The sequence below is a fragment of the Sebastes fasciatus genome, chromosome 13 (genome assembly GCF_043250625.1).
Source record: "Sebastes fasciatus isolate fSebFas1 chromosome 13, fSebFas1.pri, whole genome shotgun sequence".
Taxonomy (NCBI): Eukaryota; Metazoa; Chordata; class Actinopteri; order Perciformes; family Sebastidae; genus Sebastes; species Sebastes fasciatus.
In genome coordinates, this window is record NC_133807.1 from 14,908,698 (window position 1) to 14,930,184 (window position 21,487).

Below are 21,487 nucleotides of genomic sequence, written 5' to 3' on the forward strand. Positions count from 1 at the left end.
AAGCCCTGCTGGATCCCAGTGATGCTGTGGCTGTTGAGGGAGGGAACAGCGTTTCTCTTTCATGTTCCACACCCAGATTTTTCACAAGCTTTCAGCCTTCAGCAGCCAGGATCAGCAGAGGTATAGTACCCTACAGGTTCCATGTTTTCACCGGCCCAAAAACTGATGAAGGCTGTGAGTTAGTAAGTGGACCTTGAGTTAAAGGGGAACACCACCCAAATTACAAATTACAATATTTCCATGGCCTAGGAAAGTTCATAGGAAAACACGAAAAATACGTTGTTGAAAGTTTGTGACTATTTCACGAACTGCCGTGAGACTGTGTTGCTATAACATCATTCCCAATTTATTGTCTATGAAGCAGTTGCACACTTTATACCCTATGATATCCCAAGTTTGAGTTTTAGCCCTCTAGTTTTTGGATTTGGGAGAGAGTTGTTTACCGTTTACTAATATTTTTGGACTGTTTTAGACCATAGGATTAACATGTATGAATTTTGAAAATGGGAGTAGTTCCCCTTTAAGGTTTTGCTCTATGGAGTCAAAGGTCAAGACAGAAAACTCAACTTCTGCCCTGAAATAAACATTCATACATTACTGTCCCTTTTTAAATGTTAAATTTAATAAAATGTTAAAAAATGTAGCCACTTGCACTAATTAGACGTTTAACAATTTCTTCAGTAAATATCTTTGACCATAGATATAAATGGAGGAACATTTTATGACCTCTTTAAAACTTCAATTTAGCAATGTAGCAAGCACAGTGACCTCCACAACATGAGGTCAGACCCAATCAGGATGCATGTAGCCAAAACTGTGATCAGGTTGTGATGTAATGTGGTGAACTTTTACGTGGGCTCTGTGAACTGGAAACCTCCCCTTTAATGGTAAAAACGGTCACTCTTCTATTTCTGGGTCTGCTCTGGTCATCCCGCTGCCTGTCGCTCCCCCTCCCTCTCTCCTCCTGTTGCCGAGCATCCACATCTGTTGGGCTCGCTCTGCTCCCATGCTTCTCCCTTTGATATACAGTAAAGAAGTGGGTGGGTCCAGAAGTAAGAAAATTACATTCATTTTTCCCTCTGTTGACAACGGTCTGTTTTCAGATTGACTGATTTGAGAAACAGACAGGAGTACCAGCACAGGAGCAAAGCAATATAGTGCTGTGGACGGGGGCCGGCAGCAAAACGTATTTTAGACACCTAAAGAAAAGCTCATCTAAAAAAACAACACCCCACTTCAAAACACCCAAACTGTACCTTTAAGAAGGCAATAAGCATATTTCCCAAAATATGAAGCTATTCTTTTTGATGCGGTTGCTGTGGATGTTATGTTCTTTATAGTAACAGCTGCTGAGACTGGGTACTGCAGTATATAGTATTTGATATTTCTTTATGTTTGTCTCTATTCCTTTTTTCACTTTCGTCCTCTGTTACAAATTCTGAATCCGTCAGTCTAATTAGCCCACATACACCCTCTGCTTCCTGGTTCCACTTCCTGTTTGCTCCTCTGGTCGTCCATCCCTTCATCAGATCTGTCTGACTCTTGTTCTCATTACCTCCCCACAGCTTGTCGGTGGCAGATTTAATGAATGAAAGTGTAATAACCATTGTCTTTTTTACAAACTGCTTCTCCTCTGCCAGCGTTCTCTCCTTCCAACCGCCGCACCCTCCCTCTTTATTTATTTTGTCATCCCCCTCTCCACCTGCCCTATGGCACCCCTCCATTTGTCCAGTGAGGTCATCCCTCTGTTCTCCCTAATCCTGCGAGGTGCTCATCTTTCTGCCTCCGCTAAATCCGCCTGTGGCCCCCTGCCCTGACCACACACACACACACACACACACACACACACACACACACACACACACACACACAGTGCCCCCCCACATCTCTGTATATAACTCCCTCTGTCTGTACAGTAGCCACTCTGTCTGACTCTGTCCCTCTGTCTGTCTCTTGTGTCTGGTGATACGACACCTTCATACAGGTATGTCTGTCAGTCTGTCCTTTATTAATATGTCCTCTCTTGGTCTTGTTTATAGTAGAGTAAGATTAATGATTACATACGAGATATGATTAGATACGATTTTTCTATTAATTTCATCATCCATCACAGTGGACACTTTGTTGCAAGTTATCAGTTTTGTCAGTAATTTAAAAACTCTTCCTCGCTCCGGCATGAGACACGGTGGTAGAATTTCTTTAAAAAAAACAACAACTCTATAGCAATGAAAGAATAATAATGATAATAATAATAATAAAGTAAATTAATTATCTATTATCTATCTCAAGCAAAATTCAAGCAAGTTAATTTCATACTTTTGTTAAATGAATGGAAATCAATGGCTACCTTGAACGTGATCAATCTAAAAATTTAATCTAATCTAAAAATGTAACCAGTTTGTGTCTTGAGAAAAATAGACCTCAGTTAAAGTGCCTTTGCACCCAAATTACAAAAAAACAACATATTTTCTGACTTACTCCTAGAGTTTTCCAGCCACAGAAAGAATTTTTGCCTAATGTTCTCAGGTTTTTAGATAACTGCTTCTGAAACTTTTACCGCTACACCAACACAACGGAGGTGAATGGAATTTAATTTGTGTTAAACAGCAACGTGTCTCTCTGGAAACAATGTCTATGTTACCATGAATAATCCAAAAAACTCACTGGCAACAGTTTTTATATCATGCTCTTTGGATTACCCAGAATAAACTGGACAGTGTTTCTGAAAAGACACATTGTTGATGATTTTTTCAAATCACATTTTTCTCTGCTTTGAGCAGCACAAAATATTCCATTCACCTCTATTGTATTTGAGCGGCAGTAGAGGTCTATTGATGGATGTTGCCAAAACGTCTGCAAAGAAAACCAGCAATAGTCTGAATGAGGTCATATCACAAGGAGTAAGTGACAAAACATGTTGGGAATTCTTTAATTAATTAATTATTTTTTTTGTTTAAGTGACCCATCCCTTTAATACTTAATCGTATGTTTTAATTTCATAAGTTAATATATATATATTTTTTTAAATCACCTTTTTAAAGTACTAAATAGGCTTTATTTGTGGCATACAATGGATAAACGAGATACAATTTAAAAACATCTGTACTTGCAAGTGTTGATAGACACCTCTTGCATATATCTGCATCTACATTTCTATACCCGTGTATCTGTGTTAGCATGGCAGGCACTCAGACTGACATGTATAAATCACACAGCATATTTATTATGTAGGCATATTATATTAGGGCTGTCAATCGATTAAAATATTTAATCACATGATGGTCCATAGTTAATCGCGATTAATCGCAAATTAATTGCACATTTTTTATCTGTTCAAAATGTACCTTAAAGGGAGATTTGTCAGGGATTTAATACTCTTATCAACATGGGAGTGGACAAATATGCTTGCTTTATGCAAATTATATATATTTATTACTGGAAATCAATTAACAAAACAATGACAGATATTGTCCAGAAACCCTCACAGGTACTGCATTTAGCATAAAAAATGCTCAAATCATAACTTGGCAAACTGCAGCCCAACAGGCAACAACAGCTGTCAGTGTGCTGACTTGACTATGACTTGCCCCAAACTGCATGTGATTATCATAAAGTGGGCATGTCTGTAAAGGGGAGACTCGTGGGTACGCATCAAACCAATTTTACTCACATATCTTGAGGTCAGAGGTCAAAGGACCTCTTTGAAAATGGCCATGCCAGTTTTTCCTCACCAAAATTAGTCTAAGTTTGTAGTGTTATTTAGCCTCCTTTGCAACAAGCTAGTATGACATGGTTGGTACTAACTAGTTTCACATGATGCCAGTATATCTTCTTTAAAACTGATCCCGCTACAACCTAAAAATCGCAAGTTATGTTAGTGCGAAATTAGCACCACCTCAGCACTGTTAACTAGTTTGCATTTCCTTCTTTAGAGCTAGCCGTCAAAGGTCTGACAGCTAATTAGGCTTTTGTGAGTACGTGTGTGCATGTGTAACCTACCACCCTTCACATTGTTCCTTCGCCTCTGTGGTCACTGCCAACCACATTCACAAATGCTAACAGCCTGATGTCAGGCTAGCTAACTTTAGCACTCAGGGGATAGTAGAGGGTAATAAACAGGTGTCGGCATACACTACGATAATACTGTTTGTAGTGTGTGTGTGTGTGTGTGTGTGTGTGTGCGTGCGTGCGTGCGTGCGTGCGTGTAGAACATTTAGAGTGGCCATGAGGTCATTGTCAAGTTCCCTGTTTGTTGTCTGGTTCCCAAAAAATGATTTAGAAATGACTGCGTGTTATTTTCATCCCGGCTCTAGCCCTGTTGGTGCCCTAGGCAAAATTCGGATTTGGAGCTCGCCATCGCCGGCGGTGCCGCTCTTTTCATAAATAACTGTATTTATTATAATTTAGACAAACAATTGGTCCCTGATATTTTTGGCTTAAAAGTGTTTTGTCAGTTTCACTACAACAAGTGTTACAGGGGGGAAAGTGTATTTCTTTCTTTCTTCCTTTCTTTATTTGTTCATTTGTTACCTCAATGCAGAAAAAGAGGAAGCGCGCCCACTGGCATTTCATTTTTTAGAGGGCAACCAGCGCTCCTCAGAAGGTGGCACCCTAGGTGACCGCCTATATGGCCTATGCCTTAAGCTGGCCCTGACTTGTGCCAATAAAAAGCATCATAAAGCTTTCCGCAAAAGGTCAAAATTAGCGACACCTTAGCACTGTTAGCCTGCTTGCATTTCCTTCCTTAGAGCTAGCCGTCAAAGCTCTGAGAGCTAATAAGGCTTTCATGAGTACTGTATATGTATATGTGTATGTGTGTGTGTATAACCTACCACCCTTCACATTGTTCCTTTCACTGCCAACCACATTCACAAATGCTAAAAGCCTGAGGTCAGGCTAGCTAACTTTAGCACTCCAGGGAGTAATAAACAGGTGTCTGCATACACTAATGTAGTCTGTGCAGTTTGTGACGTGTCTATGCAGGACATTCACAGTGGCTATAGTTCAGGTCAGAGTCAAGTTCCCTATTTGTCATCTAGATAGAAAAGAAAATCTATTTGGAAATGACTCGGCATGTTATTTTCATCAGACCACACCTTTAAAAACATGCTGAGTCATTTCTAAATCGATTTTATATCAAGCAATATAGTGTCTATTTTCCCTATTGTTTTTCTAAGTGATAAAAAGACATTACACAACTTAAAACCAATTCTGACTAACACTTTCCAATACACCCCTCCCCCACCACCACCACAACACACATTGCCCTTGACTAAAATTAACCCTACTAATGCCTGAGCCTTTTGTCCGATGGAACTTGACTCCTCTCCCAAATCCTCTGGTTTGCTCATCCCCCGGTCTCCCCCTCTTTTTCTCCATTTAGCTCCAAACAGGCAGTTTCCGACTGTCCCGACAGAGATATTGAAATGTGAACCTCTCATTCATCCATCTGTCATCCTCTGTGCGTCTCTCGATCCATCATGTACTTATTCATAGGTCTTACCTTCGCATACCTGTTAAGTAAGGCCTTCCCTCTCCATTTAAAATTACACTGAAGAGCCGTTGAGCAAGGCACTAAACTCCAAGTGATTCTTATGATAAACTTTCCCATTTGTGTCCCTAAGTGTATTGCTCTGCTGTTAGTATATATCAAATAGATATAATAAGATACATATTTAATATCAAAATCATACTATTTTCTTTCTTGAAGAAGCAGTCCAACATTTTGGGATAGAAAACATTTTTATTTGTTATTTTGCTGCGAGTTAGATGAGAAGATCACATACCAGCACTCACGTATTTGTACAAAAAAATAAAAGCCTAGTCTGGCTCCTATAAGGCTCTCTAATCAACACATCATCTTGTTTGTTTCAACCTGCAGTAACTGTTTTTTTGGCCACTTGTGGAAACAAATTGTGAACAGAATACTGATATAACTATTAAGTTGCGAACTTGTTAGCAAACACTTGCTTATTTACTAGGGCTGTCAATTGATTCAAATATTTAATCGCGATTAATCGCATGATTGTCCATAGTTGCAAATGTATCGCACATTTTTTTATCTGTTCAAAATGTACCTTAAAGGGAGATTTGCCAAGTATTTAATACTCTTATCAACATGGGAGTCGGCAAATATGTTTGCTTTATGCAAATGTATGTATATATTTAATTTTGGAAATCAATTAACAACACAAAACAATGACAAACATTGTCCAGAAACCGTCACAGGTACTGCATTTAGTATAAAGAATATGCTCAAATCATAACATGGCAAACTCAAGTCCAACAGGCAACAACAGCTGTCAGTGTGCTGACTTGACTATGACTTGCCCCAAACTGCATGTGATTATCATAAAGTGGGCATGTCTGTAAAGGAGAGACTTGTGGGTACCCATAGAATCCATTTTCATTCACATATCTTGAGGTCAGAAGTCAAGGGAGCCCTTTGAACATGCCAGTTTTTCCTCGCCAAAATTTTGCATAAGTTTGGAACGTTATTTAGCCTCCTTCACGATAATCTAATATGATATGGTATACCACTGAATTTATACAGTATGCCATTGAATTCCGTAGGTTTTCTAGTTTCATATGATGCCAGTATCTTCACTCTAGCTTTAAAACAGCCTGTTACAACCTAAAAATCATAAGTTGTGTTAATGTGTTAAAGAAATTAGTGGGGTTAAAACAAATTTGTATTAACGCGTTATTATCACGTTAACTTTGACAACCCTATTATTTACACATCCAGCCGGATGCCGTTACGGAGCAACATTATCATTTATTTGGAGTTGTGTTTCTGTCCACCTGATGAATGTAAGCCCAATATTCACTCTCCTTTAGCTCTGGTTTTGGTCTCCACCATGAGGGAAATATCTGGCTCTTTAGCTGCTAATTGCTCCATATGTTCACCAGCTAGTCGTTAGCTGTTTCTGCTGGCCGTTTGGTGCTGAGCAGGTACGGTAGGTTTATCAGAGCTCTTTTTTTTTTATGATGAAAACAGCTTCCTGCTATAGTCAAAAACAACGCTGTGAGAGTGAACCAAAACAGTTGCGAGCAGCTTAATAATGAGTTTAAACTCACTATAAAGCTCTGATAAGCCGAGGGAAGCTGCAGATCCAGGTGATAATTCTCTCGGTCCATCACTGCGAACCCTCTCACATTCACATTTGATACATTTGTATTATAAAAATATTGATTAGCTGCTCTAATCCATAGAAAAACAGAAGCAAAAAAAGCAATTTGTGCTTTATTGGGGGTTATGAGCCAAACTATTTCTTACTTTCTGGAGCATGTTGGACAGAGCCTAGCTGAGCCTAACCCGTTTCCAGTCTTTATGCTAAACTAAGCTGGCCAGCTGCTGCTGACTGTATCTCTTTATTAAAGTGGTATCAATCTTCTCATTTAACTCTCAGCAATAAAGAGAATAAGTGTATTTTCCAAAATGTCAAAATATCTCTTTAAGATTCTAATCTCCTGTTTTTTGCTGAACCATCCGGTAAACCATTTTGAAATTGAATTTAAAAACTGGGAAGGCTTCAACTGGTTGCTATAGACCTCGCTCTGTATCAACGGAAACAGAGAGAGGATTAATAACAGCGCATGGAAGATTGGAGCCTTATTGGTATGCAGTTGAAAGGACTGCTGTTGGGTCTGGCACCACAATGGGCACGTCAACAGATAGGGCAGAGCTTTTGACGACAGTTACCACCTCAAAGAATTCAAGCGCACAGTGACAGGGCAACTATAAATCCTTCCTGATGACAGAGAAATAGAGAGAGCGGAGGAGAAGATGGGAGGGCATGAGGGAAATGGGGATGTCTAATTAAGTTTCTGTTTGTTTGAAATCAGATTTGAACAGAAACAGCCTCTTGAAACAACCGTTTCGTTGTTTGAGATTTTGAATAATGTCATAATGTCTAACACAGTGCACGTAATGGAGTGAAAGTGACCTTTGAGCTGTGTCAAAGCACTCAAGCCAAACTGATGACAGATTCCCTTCAGTCGCTCGTCAGTTGCTCAGTGATTATGTCAAACTGTGAAGCCACTTGTTAAGATGGAGATGTTAAAGCAGCAGTAGGCAAGATTAGAGCAAGTATGATTAAAACAAGTTATTTTTATAAAACACTATATTCTGACCAGAGGAAAACAACCAATCAGAGCCGAGCTGGAGTCTTGCCGTCTCTGAGCAGCTGTCAATCACTCGCAAACTACGATCAAACGGTCAAACTAGGCAGCGCTGATGAAATATAAATCAATATTCTGTTACTGTAATGCCTATTTCTCGCCTCAAATGTTTTCAGAAACATCTTGTAGTGTACTGAATAGCTGTAAAATGAGAAAGTTTGTGACCCGGCAGCTATGTTGAGATCAGTTGAGGAAATACCAAGCACCGCCCACCAACCGGAGCAAACTTTCTCATTTTACAGCTAAACAGTACACGACAAAATGTTTCTGAAAACATTTGAGGTGAGAAATAGGCATTACAGTAAGAGAATATGAATTCATATTTGATCAGCAGAGATTGCGAGTGATTGAATGAACAGCCAATAGGAACGCTCTCTCTCTGAAATGACCTGTGATTGGCCAAAGTCTCCCGTCACGGTTAGATTTGTTAAAGCCTGAAAACAGAGCCAGACGAGGTGCAGAAGTCTAGTTTTCTCTCAGAACACTTGAATTACAATATGCTGCTATAAATGTTATTATGGAATTTTTGCCCAATGATGCCAAAAACATTCAGCCTACTGCAGCTTTCGGTTTCAGTACACTTGTTATGAATGCCTGTTATTTTTTGAGATGAGTAGTTACAGATTCTTTCAACACTAATATACAGTGTTTTTCTAAGTAAATAATCTCATCTTATTTGTCAGAAAAAAAGGACAGAGGGGAAGAGGGTGAGTGAGGACAAAAGGGTAGAGAGAAAAGGGGCGGAAACTAGAAAGTGAGAGAAACTCTATCTCCCCTGGTCTTTCTGCGTTTAACACTTGTCACATTCTCACCTGTTGACGCTCCATCAATCTCCCCGCGTCCCCCTGCCAGGAAGGTGTCACTCTGCACACACCCACTGTGTGCTTCTGTCTGTGCGCGGCTTTATGTCAGGACAATGGCAGCTCAGAGGGACAATTTATAGCCAAAACCATGTCAGTGTGCATTGTGTCTCTCGCTGCTTGTGTGTTTTTCTATCACCAAAGTGATTAATCACAGGAGAATATAGAGACTTTGGCCACCTGTGATTTAGCAATGATGACTACCTCATTTACTTATGCACAGCCAAGCCTGCATTTACGTCACTGCTCAGTATTTTAGAAACACCTGGTATGGTATGAAATATTCTTTATCTAGAAACCCAGTGTCTTTTTTATAATAATTTATAATGTTACTAAACACCCCTATTACGTTGTAGTCTGTAAAACTACAACTTCAAGGCAACTTCTTAGATACAAAGTAGCCTACAGCAACATAACAAACAAAATCTACCTTAAAATAACCCCAAAAAGTGCCCTTACCGGAAGGAGATCGACACCCCGTCATACCTGAATGTAATGGTCACAGTTTGGTTAGGTTTAGGCAACAAAACTACTTGGATGGGTTTAGGAAAAGGTTGTGGTTTTGATTAAAATAAGTAAGTTTGTTACATAACTTTTACGTGATGTAAGTTAAGTACGTTACGTAAGTTAACTTACAGCGTTGGAGGCGGGGCCCTGTTCATTCCAATGAACGTTGCTCAGTGGCGCATGATGCCATAATGGCTCGACTTCCTGGAAAAGTACCTGGCTCTTCCGTCGACCATCCGCATCCAGTAGCGTCCGATCGGTCACATGACTCGGTCAAGGGGTCCCAACATCATGCTGTCGTCACGGCTTGCTAACTCCGCCTCCCAGCCTTCGCTCCAGCCTCGGTCTGGGTCTCATTCACAGGAAGGGAAGGGAAATAACTCTGGATTCAGTTATTAATGCGTTTTACAACTTTTAGGACCTAATGATTTAAATAAGGACTATTAGAGTGTTCATACTGGGGAGTTGAGTTACGTAAAAAAAAAATATCTGCTGAGTGACAGACGTCTCTTTCCCAATATTTTTGGGCCCAATGGCATCACGTGACGGACACGGAAGTTGAAGTACCGCCGTTTTGCCACTACGAAAATTGGCATCAACGACCAGCGCTCTTCCTGGAGGCTTGTTCATAATACGTCACCTGACTTCCTCCTTTCCTGTCATAAATGCTACGGCCACTAGAGGTCACTGCCTAATAACAAACGTAAATATGTTGGTTGGTAGGTTGCTTTTACTTCAGATGGTTCTTTCTACTGACTCATTCATGATCTTCTTGATTTGTAATTTTTTTTCTCTTAATTGCAGCCATGTCAGATGTAGAAGAGGAGTACGAGTGAGTAGAGCAGCATCCATCAGTTGTCTATTTCTGTGTGAATGCATCCCTGTGACGTTCACTGATAAATATGTTTCTCTGTTCCTTTTCCTCACCACTCTAGGGAGCAGGGTGAGTTCAGTATCCATATTTGTCACACATTTTGTGTCTTGCGCAAACACAATGAACAACATCAATGAAGCTTTTTATGAGACATGATATTATATTAATTTCTCTGGGTCTCTTTTCTTTCAGAGGCCGAAGAGGAGCAGGAGGCTGAGCCCGAGCTGCAGGAGGAGCCGGCAGAAGAGGATGGAGGAGGTAAGGTCAGGAAGACTCCCAGAATGCAAAGCAGACAAACAGGACAGCTGCCTGTCGTATAGCAAGTCTGGAGATAAAAACTGGTTTGGTCAAATGTGTTGAATACAAAAAATGTAAACAGATTAAAAAGGTTGCGATTATGGCAAAATGTCTTAAAGAGATACATGTCTGAAGAACAGCCAAGCAATTGTTCCATCTCTTCTTCTTTATACTGTGTTATGATTATGTATTAACTCTGACCTATCATCTTCCCCTCTATCCTGCTTTCCCATTGGCTGACACCATGCTGGGTCGGACCATCAGAGCAGTACCAAGGTACGGTGACAGCATGCCCATCATCACTCACACTTTGAGACACCATTTGACACCATTTATTAGTGATCGGCAAAGCAGCTCTTTTCAGCGTAATGAATCACTAGAATCACTTCAGTTAAAAGATTCGTTCAAAAGATTTGTTCACCGACTCGTTTATTTAGAACTAGGAATGGTGGAGACCAAAACAAAGCTAAAAGGAGAGTGAATTCTGAACTTACATGTATGACGTGACCAGAAACACATCTCCAGCCAAATGCTATAGCTTTGTGTCTGCTGTGTAAATGTATGAGATTATAGAATGCTTCCTGCCCCTTTTCCGTTTAGCTTTACATTTTCAGTGGAGTAAATTGGCTTCAGGTCTTAAAGATATCAGAAAGTTACAGCTGTCTTGGCTAACTTTTGGAGTTTGCCTAATGTAAAGTGACCAGTCCAAGATGATAGCAATAACATACTGGTATGCAACTTCTGTTTTTGAACATGTTTCACCTTTAAAACAATTATTCATTTCTACAGCTGCAACCATTGCATGTGTTCTGACATTCGTAATTATACCCATGCACATACCAGATGCAAGTTTTAGTTCTACAAAAAGTCCTCGGAGGACTTAAACCTTGTCACTATGTTTTAAAGCACACATTAGGGCAAAATATATCTACAGATAGTTGACTGGCAATGGTTTTCTATGCATTCATGACCATTAGGCATATGGTCTTGGAAGGTGTGCCAGATGGCTAGATTGTGATTCTTTGGCCCCCGCCCATTAAGGTTTAACTCAACCAACGAGATTAATTCTACCTCAGAGAAATGTTTATATCAGTAAAACTGTATATTTCTGCTATTTCCACATCAGCATGTACACAATTATCCATATGTGCATTATGTAGTAATGAATGTTCACAGAATGTTCCACAAAACTACATTTCCCTGCAGCCACAGTGGGTGGTACATATAGAGCTCAACAGTGCTTTTCTGGAAGTGAAAATCGCCATTCATATTCTGAATCAAGGATTTTGATTATTAGCCATAATGTCGGAACCATCCAAGGTAGACCTACCATGAGCTACGAGATTGTGAAAAAATGGTATGCACCTGTAGAAGCCCCAAGTCTGCATGATATCAACCTTGTTATAGGAAGGACATGTCTTATTCACAATGTCATGGAGAAGTACTACACCACCCACAACTACATACTCGTCAACCAAGTCTCATTGGAAGGCGTATAAATACCACGACATTACATGGACATTCCGTGTGTCATGACTACCCATTTCAGCGTTTTTGCATTTTATTTGTAAGCCACGCAAACGTCCGCAATTAGGTTTAGGCAAGAAAACCACTTAGTAAGGGTCAGGGAAACGTCATGGTTGGGCTTAAAAAAAGTATGGCCCATCCACCTGCCCACCATAAGTGGTCTTCTCTTCGCATTTTATACTACGTCACTAACTCTTACCGTAGCATTGATACGCGGACGCGTTTACATTGCAGCCAGTACCGGATACATGGCGTACAAAAGACGCAGAAATCACAAAAGGCGTACTTATTGCACACTACAAGCCTTGCGCATTATCGTGGCATTTATACGCCTTTTTGTGTGAACAGGCTGCTCCATGGTCTGCCCTTGGATTTCAAGCTGGGCCAACATGGTGGCTCATTTGGAAACGTTCTCTTATATTATGAAAATAGATATAAACACCAAAATGTGTTTGTGGTGAGAAATAAGCCATTTAGTTGCTGATTCTGTCTCCATTTTAAATCAACAACAGTTAATTTAAACGTTTTTCAGAAATTTCCAGAGGCGTCGAGTTGCCATTTGCCTTTGCTTTTTTTCCTTTTACCACTTTTTTTTGCTTTGAATCAAATGTTTTATGGTCACTTTTTATCTCGTAGTTGGCTGGCTTGGTTCCATGCTTAAAACTCTATCAGGATTTTCTGAAATGTCAATGGAGTTAATGGATGGGAAATTCACTTCTGGAACCGGAGCCGTTCAAAAAGTGGGCGGTCACTGTTGAGCTCTATTAGCGCCAGTGAATGGTGTGGCTCTCAATGCATGATGGGAAATAACAGTTTTAAAGCAATAGTTAAGCATTGTTGGAAATACGCTTACTACCCTACTTTTAGCAAAATGTGAATCAGCATATTTTCCAAAATGTCCAACTATTTCTATAAGCTTGCTGCTTGTGCAGTATCAGATATTAACTTGGGACTTCTTTCAATCATTCCACACCTCTTCCCTCCGTATCTCCTCATGTTCTCCCCCCCTATCTTTGATTTGTCACTTTGTTTTTCCCTTCCCTTTTTTAATTTTTGCCTCTTGATCTCCTGGTGTCTGGTTTTCCTCTTTCCTTCCTTTGGTTCTTTACATGTTCATGTCTTATACTTCATTCACCTCTTGACTCTCTTTGCTGCCTTCCATCTTTCCCACTTTTTTCCTACATTTTCACCTGTTTTTCGTTCCATTCTTCCTTCCGTACTCCTGTTCCTCATCCCATCCTTTCTTCCTTGCTCCCTCTCCCTGACCTTTCCTATTCCCTTGCTTTCCTCATGTGTATTTTCCACCCATCATTAATGACTCCTTTGTTGCTCCATGTGTTATTTTTCTTACCCTCCTCCCATCTTTCATTCTGTCTTCATGTGGCTGGTCCGTCAGAACAAGAAGCCCCGGAGGAAGAGGAAGGTGAGAAATAGTAGACGTGTGGTTCCCTAAAGGGGTTAAAGTCTCGACTTTCCCCTCAAGCTCAGCACCACAATTCAGACTACTTTTACCTCAAATTACTTATCTAACATATCGAAATTATCTACAGCCATTGGACTTGAGCTTTTCCCTATGGAGAAATGTGGTCGTTTTTAGAGAACATTTAAGATTGTCCTAATAGATCAAAATTGCTCCAAATAAAATGTTTCATGGTTACGATTAATTCCGTATCTGGTTGGCTTGGTCCCATTCTTTAAACTCTTTACATAAGGATTTTCTGAAACGTCAATGTAGTAAATTAATGGAAAATTTACTTTCAGAACGAGAACTGTTCAAAAAGTAGGCGGTCACTGTTGAACTCTATTAGTTCCAGTGTGGCTCTCAATGCATGATGAGAAATGATAGTTTTAAAGCAATAGTTAAACATTGTGGGAAATACACTTATTTACTATCTAGCAGAGGGATGAGAAGATTGATACCACTCTCATGTATTAAAGGTACAGTGTGTAGGATTTAGTGGCATCTAGCAGTGAGGTTTCAGATTGCAACCAGCTGAATATCCCTCCGCTCACCCCTACCTTTCCAAGTGTGTCAAAGAACTACGGTGGCTTTCAGGTAACATAAAAACACAAAAGACCCTCTCTAGAGTCAAACTAGTTTGTCCTTTCTGGGCCTCTGTAGCTACATGGAGGTGGAACATTGCGGACTCCATGAAGAGGACCCGCTCCATAGATCTGAAGAACTCATTCTAAGCTAGCAAAAACACAGCAATTCTTAGTGTCAGGTGATTAAACACTAATGAAAACATATTAATAAATATTATATTCCAATTCTACCAATCGATTCCCCTAAATCCTACATACAGGACCTTTAATGGTAAATGTGAAGCTACAGCCAGCAGCTGGTAGACGGATTTTGTAACCTTTGGACAGAGCCAGGCTAGTTGTTTCCCTCTGTTTCCAGTCTTTGTGCTAAGCTAAGCTAACCGGCTGCTGGCAGTCGCTAAGATATGGTCATCCTACTCTTAGCATTTCCCAAATGTCCAACTATTTCTTTAAGCTTGCTGCCTGTGCAGTATCAGATATTAACTCAGGACTTCTTTCAATCATTCCCCACCTCTTCCCTCCTTATCTCCTCATGTTCTCCCCCCCTATCTTTGATTTGTCACTTTGTTTTTCCTTTCCTTTTTCATTTTTGCCTCTTGATCTCCTGGTGTCTGGATTTCCTCTTTCCTTCCTTTGGTTCTTTACGTCTTCATGTCTTATACTTCATTCACCTCTTGACTCTCTTTGCTACCTTCCATCTTTCCCACTTTTTTCCCCCTACATTTTCATATGTACATATACCTGTTTTTCCTTGCTTCCTTCCTTACTCTCGTTCATCATCCCATCCTTCCTTTCTCGCTCACTAACCTTTCCTATTCCCTTGCTTTCCTCATGTGTACTTTCCACCCATCATTAATGACTCCTTTGTCGCTCCATGTGTTATTTTTGTTACCCTCCTCCCATCTTTCATTCTGTCTTCATGTGGCTGGTCCGTCAGATCAAGAAGCCCCGGAGGAAGGTGAGAAATAGTAGACGTGTGGTTCCCTAAAGGGGTTTATAGTCTCGATTTCTCCTCTAAATGAGACTTCTTCTTTTTTTGTTTTCATCTCAAATTACTTATCTAACATTTAAAAAAATTCTACAGCCATTGGATTTTTTTCTGAAACCATTTAAGATTGTCCTAATAAATGTGGTCAAAATTAGACTGTGTAAACGTCCAATGTAACCCTGGATTGGTCAGGAAAGTGTTTGTCATATAAAAATGATATCCTTGCACTTTTATTTTATTATAACTAATAAAAAAACTGCTCAATTGCCTCAGTCCCATGCTTGCTTGCTGTGCTTTCAGTCACATTAATAACTTTGTTAACAACTTTCAGATTTTCAAATCGTCTTTCCACATGTTTTGGGGGGAAAAAATTATATATTCACTCATATAATCATTATTTTTGCTTGTCTTTATCTCTTTGTTAACAGAGGAGGAGCGCCCCAAACCCAAGTATGTTCACATTATTGTATTATGTTTGTTTGCAGTGGTTCTTTTTTCAAAAATGTCCCATTCCCTCAATCTTATTTTGATCTTTTCAGACACTCTCAAAACTGTCATGTTCTGCTCCCTTTTTGTCTTTAGACCTCTGGTGCCTCAACTTGCCCCTCCAAAGATTCCTGAGGGGGACCGGGTGGACTTTGATGTAAGTTGTGAAAAGGGGATCAAACCAGATCAGTTTAATTTTCTTCCTGGTGGACATGTACCGTACTTCATCATATCTTTATGCTCCCTTGATGCTGGTTATTTAACTGTTCCTAGGTTTAATACAAAGTTCACTGGAGTACTGTAGACTTCATCAACTTAGCATCCTTCTGACAAAAAAGACGCAGCTTCACAGCCACATTGACTTCTATAGCGATGACCATGTGGAAATAAACACTCCCTTTTTCCACCAGGACATCCACAGAAAGCGTATGGAGAAGGACTTACTGGAGCTGCATACTCTGATTGATGTCCACTTTGATCAGAGGAAGAAGGATGAGGAAGAACTCATCGGCCTCAAGGACCGAATTGTAAGTTCACTTAAGGGCCCTTTCACACCTACCTCGTTTGGTCCGGCCTTTCAGACTTTTCAGTGTGATCCGAACCAAAATTACAGTTATGAAACCACTAGAGGTACCCCACCTTTTTGGCTTGTCCTCCCTTACAGTGTATAGTCTGGGCTCCTTGTTGTCATGTTGCAGCTGTCTATGAGTTATTATCAGTTCCACCAAAGACACATTTCCACTCTAGACTTCTTATGTCTTATGGTTTCATTTAAGTAACTGTTCAACACCCCAAAACGTCCAATGTTTTACAGAAAAAAAAAAAAGAACACAAATGTGTATTGCAGAAAATCTTCTTCTTTGCTACCCCAATAGTCATCTCACAACCCCTCAGATTTTTTTCTTACCCTTTGGAGGGGCCCTAGGTAGGGGATAATAATGTCATCTATAATAATATATCAGTCACAGGTGCCATACATTTTACACTTTAAAAGTGCATTTTGCTGATGATACTATTGTACTTTTAAGTTGAATATTAAATGCAGGACCTTTACTTGTAATGGAGTATTTCTACGTTGTTGTATTGGTACCTTGACTTAAGTAAAGGATCTGAATACTTCTTCCACCACTGTTGCACAGTATGAATGTGAGGGATGGATGTTGCTATATAATGAAAACGCTTTTGGCAGTTATCTTTGAATGAGTTAAAAAAATAAGTAGATACAAGATTAAAGTCCCCTCTGTAATATGATTTCATGTATTTTTCATATTTAATAAATGGCACTAAAACGTTTTACGGCTTCTTTGCTTTACTTTCCATCAGGAGAATCGTCGGTCAGAGAGAGCTGAGATCCAGAGGGTGAGAGCGGAGAAGGAGAAGGACAGACAGAACAGGATTACGGTAACAAACCACTGTTTATTTGTAAAATGTATAAAAAGCTGTTCAATACAACACAGCATAAAATCTCCTCTTCAGGGCCACAACAATACAATTTGACCCTGTAAACATGTTTTTTTTGTAAATATGTTTTATTGATTTTCAAAGATTTTTATCCCACAAAAATAATAGATACATAACATGTATAAATCAAACAAAATAGATGTCATTCATCAGATCTGTTTACAGAGTTAAGTCCAAATTCCCTTCCCTATCCCCCTCCCTACCCACCCACCCATCCATAGGGTCACACGTTACAGAATACATTTAGTTGCATGAAGGAAAGATAAACAATAAAAAAAAAAGAAAGGCGAGAAAAATAATTAGGACAATAACTTATAAAGAGAGAAAAATAAATGAAAAAAAAAGAAGAGAAAAAGAGAAAAAATAAGTAAACATGTTTTTTCTTGCTCCTTCATCACTCCATCCTTCTTCGTCTGTCAGGAGGAACGCCACAGAAAAGAGGAAGAGGAAGCCAAGAGGAAGGCTGATGATGATCTCAAGAAGAAGAAAGTGCTGTCTGGCATTGGAGCGAACTTTGGAGGCTTTCTGGCCAAGGTCTGCTGTTACTCTCAATAGAGATTATGATAACAGCGATGATGAAGAGATGATGATGACGATACAGAGGTTGACTGTGGACTGTGTGTGTTCTGTCCCAGGCAGAGACGAGGAGGGGCAAGCGTCTGACAGGCAGAGAGATCAAGAGGAAGACTCTGGGTGAGCGACGGGAGCCGCTAGATATCGACAACATGAGGGAGGATGCGCTCAAGTGAGTTTCCTCCAATTGTATTGTCAAAAACATTAGAGAACCTATTTTGCTTTGTGTTATATCGTTTTTTGTACATTTAAACGGTCTGAAAAGTTGCAAAGCCGAAAGTCCACACCAAGGAGTTACTCTCCCCCACAGAAACACTGCTCCTGACCTGCCTGAAACGCTTTGCTTGAAGTGCCGCCTTTTCTTCCGTAACGTGGTGATGTCACCAAGTAACACATTTGCATAGCACCTGTCTAGCGGCTAGTTTGGTACGCCGTCAAACAAAGCCAGTTAGAGCGGAGCTGGAGCAGAGTCCAAAGAGTTTGGTTCGTTTGACCAATCACAACAGTGGGCCAGCTGACCAATCAGAGCAGACTGGGCTTTTTGGGAGAGAGGGGGGAGAGGTAGGGAGGAGATTGTGCACCTGAAAATGAGCACAATAGGTCCTCTTTAATGAAATAAGTGTCCAAATCCTTTAAAAATGTTGTCTTTGTGTTTCCAAGGCAACAGGCCCAGGAGATGTGGAACTGCATCTACCAGCTGGAGTCTGACAAGTTTGAATATATGGAGTACATGAAGCACCAGAAATATGAGGTACTACTGCAGCAGCTTGTGACAGGCCCCAGTGCACGCTATTATGACAGGCCCCAAGTGCACGCTAGTTACTAGTTATGAAGCACACACACCATTAGGTGTATATATATTTTACCAACGATGCGTTGGATTTAGAGGTGTCCATCAATTAAAATATTTAATCACAATTAATCGCATGATTGTCCATAGTTAATCACGATTAATCGCAAATGAATCGCACATTTTTTTTTAGCAGTTCAAAATGTTCCTTAAAGGGAGATTTGTCAAGTATTTAATACTCTTATCAACATGGGAGTGGAAAAATATGCTGATTTATGCAAATGTATGTATATATTTATTATTATTTGAAATCAATTAACAACACAAAACAATGACAAATATTGTCCAGAAACCCTCACAGGTACTGCATTTAGCATAAAAAAATATGATCAAATCATAACATGGCAGACTCGTGGGTATAGAGTGGAACCCATTTTCATTCACATATCTTGAGGTCAGAGGTCAAGGGATCCCTTTGAAAATGGCCATGCTAGTTTTTCCTTGCCAAAATTTAGTGCTGTTTGGATTGTTATTTAGCCTCCTCCCCGACAAGCTAGTAAGTATCAAACTTTTCAGCCATTTGGATTGTTTTGATAATACATGTCCTCCTAAACATTCAGATTACCCTGTAACAATAGAATGAGTACCCATTAGTTAAATAATAACTGCAGTATAAGTTCTTTGTAAGATCTCAAATTGTTGCCCAATACTTACGTATATGTATTGGTACTTACTGTACTGGTACAACGTTAGTACAAAAGATTACACCGTAACTCTAGAGTAATTATGCTGCATGTTGCCAAATCATTCCACAAAAATCTTGAAAACTGATTTACATTTTTTTTCAAGATGTTTTCTTGGGATGTGGAAATTTTATAGACTAAACAATTATATAAATATTCAAAAAGTGATCATGAAAATAATCAGTTGTAGTGGCCTCTTTCATAATGATTTTAATTTCTCCCTGTTACCTCTAAATTCCTTTTGTTTGCCTCCTGCAGATCATCGTGCTGCTGAACAGAATCCAACATGCTCAGAAATTGTGAGTACTTACTTTTCTACAAAATATGATAAACTACTGTTCTTCTGTTCTGACAATCCCCGTTACATCCTTTCTTACTTTCCTTCTCGTTCCTCCTCTCTCCCTGTTACAGCAAAAAGATTCATGGCAAAGGGAAGGTGGGCGGTCGCTGGAAGTAAAGGAGGGCAAAGAAGAAAACACATTGATAACAAAAAGTGGAGGCAGTATAGAAATAGAGGAATCACACATTTCCTCTCCATGGTCTTCTAGTGCCAGAGCTGCTCTGTAGGCCTTTTTCTGTGTGTGTGAAATATATTGAATGTTTCTTGACAAGATGTATTGATAATAAAACGACACACACTCAGTTTGGAGTTGTTGTGTAGATCACAACCCCAAAATTGGTCACTGATCTGTTTTTAGTTGCAGTACAAAAATGTTTTTGAACAGCACTATCAACCCTAGCTTTAGAGGCCATGATACAAAGATTACCATTTAATACCACCTCTTTGTATAGCCTCTGAATAAGGCGTGTGTGTCTGAGCCAGACTTATTCAAAAGTACAGTGCTCTTCTCTTTGCTGGTGTTGTTGTGTTGCACCCCCAAAATGAACTGTGTGCTCTACGGTTGCACAACACCCATGATGAGAGGGAAAGTGGATATGAGGCTTGTATCGTTAGCGTGGGATTTCAGGTTTATCAGAGTTAATCTCACCTCATGAAACAAGTTGAGCGTACTCTGCCATCACAGTGCCAACGATATGAAAAGATAACAGAGAGTATGGAGGCATGAGCACGATGTGTAGAGATGGGGACGTGACCTGTGTCTTGTAGGTGGCTCTCTGTTGTGCAATATCAATAATAATGTGGCTATGCAGTTAATACCCAACTTAGCAACTCTACATAGTTTACAATATGATGAAGGTAATTGACCCAAGTATTAAAGTTGGGTTTTTAGTTCTACAAATGTAACTACCATCTAGGTGGGGGGAAGCTTAAAAAAGGGGGACGCCATGAGTCCAGAAGTTTCAGTAGATGCACTGCCACATACACGTTACATACCAGTAACCAAGTTGAGTAATGCCTGCAGTGCTGTCAATAACAGTCTAAAAATGCAGTAAAGAACTCCCTCAGGTGGGTAAATGCTGTTATTGCATCCTGATGAAACTGGAAACCCATTAGTTGGGGGATTTCACACCCTAAAAATCTTCTGGGTCAAAATTGGGTACTCATCACTTGCTAAATTCGATATTCACATCATTAATATAGCAGCAAACTATTATGTAAAGATATAGTGGAGTAATGTCTACCTGAGCAGAGAATGAAGTCACTCTCCCTCTGTGTGTGTTGTAATCAGTGGGCTACCTCCTGTCTGAAAAGTGAAACCAATGCTGAAGTGCCTTAAACTTGCATTCTTTCTAATAGCCATTGATTGTATAGAAGTCTTTGAGTCTTGAGTTTATGGTCTCAATCGCTAGTTTCAAGTCTTCTTCAATACAGCATGATGCTCATTTAGTAAATTATGGTCCCATTTAGAGTCAAATAGACCATAAAAGAGGGTATGCTTTAGGGTGTGGCTAGTGTTTTTGTCTTACAACTTGAACCCTTTCACAGTGTGTTTTCAGTTCATGAAAGCTAATTGTAATATTTTGGTCGCCTCAAAATGTCTTAATCAGTTTGGTTGTATTTAGCTCCACCTTCTCATGGTACTTCTGGTTGCAAAAAAAACAAGACGGCGACGGCCAAAAACAAAGATGGCGACTGCCAAAATGTCGAACTCGAGGCTTCAAAATGGCAGTCCACAAACCAATGGGTGACTACATCCCCTTCTTATATGCGGATGCAAGTTTGATTGTATAGAAGTCAATGAGAAACAT

The 21,487-nt window shown here is 39.8% G+C and overlaps 1 protein-coding gene across 3 annotated transcripts; it reads left to right on the forward strand.

Annotated features, from left to right (window-relative positions):
* The first annotated feature begins 10,990 nt into the window (after nucleotides 1-10,990).
* On the forward strand, nucleotides 10,991-20,004 carry tnnt1 (troponin T type 1 (skeletal, slow)). Of its 3 annotated transcripts, XM_074655699.1 has the most exons (11): nucleotides 10,991-10,998; nucleotides 13,646-13,664; nucleotides 15,710-15,733; nucleotides 15,866-15,926; nucleotides 16,180-16,296; nucleotides 17,093-17,170; nucleotides 17,651-17,764; nucleotides 17,866-17,975; nucleotides 18,464-18,554; nucleotides 19,595-19,635; nucleotides 19,748-20,004. In XM_074655699.1, exons 5-11 carry the CDS (start codon nucleotides 16,198-16,200, stop codon nucleotides 19,791-19,793), a joined length of 579 nt encoding a protein of 192 aa, XP_074511800.1. In that variant the 5' UTR covers nucleotides 10,991-10,998; nucleotides 13,646-13,664; nucleotides 15,710-15,733; nucleotides 15,866-15,926; nucleotides 16,180-16,197; the 3' UTR covers nucleotides 19,794-20,004. The 3 variants fall into 3 exon arrangements, with proteins under 3 accessions (XP_074511800.1, XP_074511801.1, XP_074511799.1); XM_074655700.1 differs by lacking the exon at nucleotides 13,646-13,664 and having other exon boundaries at nucleotides 15,712-15,733; XM_074655698.1 differs by lacking the exons at nucleotides 10,991-10,998; nucleotides 13,646-13,664 and adding an exon at nucleotides 14,780-15,253 and having other exon boundaries at nucleotides 15,712-15,733.
* The last annotated feature ends 1,483 nt before the right edge of the window (nucleotides 20,005-21,487 follow it).

Bases quoted from the DNA above. Each gene is read 5' to 3' on its own strand.
- tnnt1 (XM_074655698.1), top strand. From the start codon at position 15,025: ATGTACATATACCTGTTTTTCCTTGCTTCCTTCCTTACTCTCGTTCAT. The intron at 17,171-17,650 runs GTAACAAACCAC...TTCGTCTGTCAG, and splicing joins ACAGACAGAACAGGATTACG to GAGGAACGCCACAGAAAAGA. The intron at 18,555-19,594 runs GTACTACTGCAG...TGCCTCCTGCAG, and splicing joins TGAAGCACCAGAAATATGAG to ATCATCGTGCTGCTGAACAG.